The sequence below is a fragment of the Selaginella moellendorffii genome, unplaced genomic scaffold (assembly GCF_000143415.4).
Source record: "Selaginella moellendorffii unplaced genomic scaffold, v1.0 SELMOscaffold_148, whole genome shotgun sequence".
Classification (NCBI taxonomy): domain Eukaryota; kingdom Viridiplantae; phylum Streptophyta; class Lycopodiopsida; order Selaginellales; family Selaginellaceae; genus Selaginella; species Selaginella moellendorffii.
The window spans coordinates 66239-69138 of NW_003314409.1; the positions used below are offsets into that span (position 1 = coordinate 66239).

The 2900-nt window shown below is 49.4% G+C and overlaps 1 protein-coding gene across 1 annotated transcript; it reads left to right on the forward strand.

Annotated features, from left to right (window-relative positions):
* The first annotated feature begins 485 nt into the window (after positions 1-485).
* LOC112343404 (putative pentatricopeptide repeat-containing protein At3g49142) lies at positions 486-1911 on the forward strand. The gene has a single exon (XM_024666786.1). The coding sequence runs from the start codon at positions 627-629 to the stop codon at positions 1716-1718; it is 1092 nt and encodes a 363-aa protein (XP_024522554.1). The 5' UTR covers positions 486-626; the 3' UTR covers positions 1719-1911.
* Positions 1912-2900: the final 989 nt, after the last annotated feature.

Here is a 2900-nt window from a genome sequence, read left to right on the forward strand (position 1 = left end):
TCGGGATGGAAGTCCATTCAGTACTGAGCAAGGAGAAGAAACATCTAGGTCTGTACATGGCGACTTGCCTGGTAGACATGTACTGCAAGTGTGGCGAGCTTGAGGAGGCTCGCAAGATTTTCCACTCCATGGGAACTCGGAGTGTTGTGTCCTACACCGCGATCATCCAGGGCTGCAACACGAACGGGCGAGCTGAACTTGCTCTGGAGTACTACTCTGCCCTGAGAGCTGATAACACCATTCAACCCGACGATTGGACTCATGTCGTGGTGATCAGCGCCTGCTCCACACTTGCTACCGAATCCAGCGAGAAGAGGGAGAAAGCTCTACGCATTGGGATGGAGATCCATTCAATGCTGAGCAAGGAGAAGAAACAGCTAGATCTGTTCGTGGCGACTTGCCTGGTAGACATGTACTGCAAATGTGGCGAGCTTGAGGAGGCTCGCAAGATTTTCCACTCCATGGGAACTCGGAGTGTTGTGTCCTACACCGCGATCATCCAGGGCTGCAACACGAACGGGCGAGCTGAACTTGCTCTGGAGTACTACTCTGCCCTGAGAGCTGATAACACCATTCAAGCTAATGCTTGCACCTACACCTGCGTCCTTGTTGCTTGCGGGAGTGTGATGGCGACCAAGCTCGGGAGGGAGATTCACCAGCTGGTGAAGCATAAAGGGCTGCTGAAAAACAATCCAGTTCTGGGCTCCAGCCTGGTGAGCTTCTACGGCAAATGCGGTGATGTTGATTCTGCTCAGGAAGCGTTTGACGAGTGCCGAGCTCGGGACAACACGGGTCTCTGGAACTCTCTCATACAGGCTTACACTCTCCAGGGCCGATCGATCGAGGCCTTGGAGCGTTTCTATTCCATGACTCAGGAGGAGGGCTGTAAAGCTGACGATGTGAGTTTTGTCTCGGTGTTGAACGCTTGCAGCCATGGTGGTCTGGTCGGGAAAGGAAGGCAGCTTCTGGATGAAATGCCCAAGCAGTATGGAGTCAAGCCACGTCTGGAGCATTATGTGTGCCTGATCGATATGCTCGGGCGAGCTAACCTCCTTGACGAAGCTGTGAGAGTTCTCAGAGCCATGCCTTTTGAACCGGATGCAGTGGTTTGGACGTCCCTGCTCGGAGCCTGCCGGAAGTGGAAGAATTACACGATCGGCAAACTCGCGTTTGAGCGTCTTGTGGAGATGGATCCCAAGAGCGGCACGCCCTACGCATTGATGGCCAATATATTTGGAAACCTGGGGATGCTCAGTGAAAGGGCCGCTGTGGAGAGAATGAGAGGTGAAGGCAGCTTCAGGGAGCCCGGGAGAAGCTGGTGGACGGATGTTAGCTCAGGAAAAGTGCATTCTTTTTCTGTCGGGGATAGGAGTCACTCACAGAGCGACGAGATTGTGGCCAAGCTCAAGCAATTGTTGCTGAGAATGAAAGAGGAGGGGTACGTGAGCGATGTGATCAATGTTCTAAAAGACATACCCGATGAAGAGAAAGAGGATCACCTGTGCGGCCACAGTGAGAAGCTTGCGCTGGGGTGTGCTCTGGTGAACTCGCACCAGAAGGAAACCATCAGAATTGTGAAAAATCTCCGAGTTTGTGACGATTGCCATGCGGCCACTGCTCTCATCTCTAAGCTGGAAAAAAGGCTAATCATCTGCAAAGATGCCAGTCGGGTTCATGTGTTCCAGGATGGCAGATGTTCCTGTGACAACTACTTTTGAAAACATGTCAGTGCTCTTTCCCTGGTTTTAAACCCTCCGTGAGTCAAGCAGAAACATGGGCCGCTGAGTGAGCATACCTCGTCAAAGTACCGCCGTCAACTTGAACTTCACGGAGAAAAAGTTAACATTTAAAAGTTAAAACTATGCAAAAGGAGGATGACATGTTGTCTTAAATTTAAATTTCTTTTTGGTAGCAGAATCGGGGAATGCTGACTAAACCTGCCAACAGGTGCGCCCAGATTCAGATAATAAGCCTTAGTATGAAGACTTGCTGGTACCAAACTCTTTGCTGATAGCAAGTACCGCCTCATGTTCCGGGAGCAAGGAGATCACAGCTTGCGGCATGACCAACTTTGGGTTTGTGCTCCTAGAGCACGTTGAAGACGTGTGGAAGCTGGTGATGACGGCATTTGTTTCTTGCGACATCACCAGTTCCTCAGCGATGTCTTCCTTCCAGATTTTTTGAGCTTGTCGCTGCTTGCTCTCTCCTGTGACGACTTCTTCCAGCCTCTGGTGCCCAACCTCAAGACTCTGTTGTGGATGGAGCGAGCCTTACACAGTGTGTGTGTGTGTGTGTATCAACCAGCAGATGCACAAATCGTTGAGAATCATAGGCTTAGTATGTAGTGTACTAGTGTACATGTACATGTGTTTCACAGCAGTGGACAAGGTATGATACAATGAAAAAGGTAAAGTCAGGTATTTGTTTAACGGCCTCTTGGAGCAAATATGGCCTCATGACAACCCATTACAACCCAGGATGAAAACTCCACATCAAAGCTTAAGGCAGCATCACTTGTGATCGCCTTCATCTTGCTTTAAACTGAAGTTATCGAGGTTCGTGATTGGATAATGCTTGATGGTGCTGAGACTCAAATCATCTTTGTTATGGAAACAACCCCATCACCTCAAGGTATTGTTTTTTATCCCCATAATAGTGGCGCACTGTTTCCATGTATAGTTCCCGAGGAGGTCCCAGTTCCCAGGATGGCCTTCGGTAAAAGGTTCAGGACGATACATCAGAGAGGGAAATACACTGAACTGGATCCTAAGGTTCAACTGGGAGAATGCTCTGCAATACACTAGTTTGGGGAGTACCTATATCTGATCTTATATAGGATCCGGCTCAGTTATCCTGGGAAGGTAATGAGTTCAGTGTGTCTTTTTTATGTACAGGTCTAA

What these genes read in the sequence shown, in the direction of transcription:
- LOC112343404 (XM_024666786.1), top strand. Translation starts at nt 627, where the DNA reads ATGGCGACCAAGCTCGGGAGGGAGATTCACCAGCTGGTGAAGCATAAA.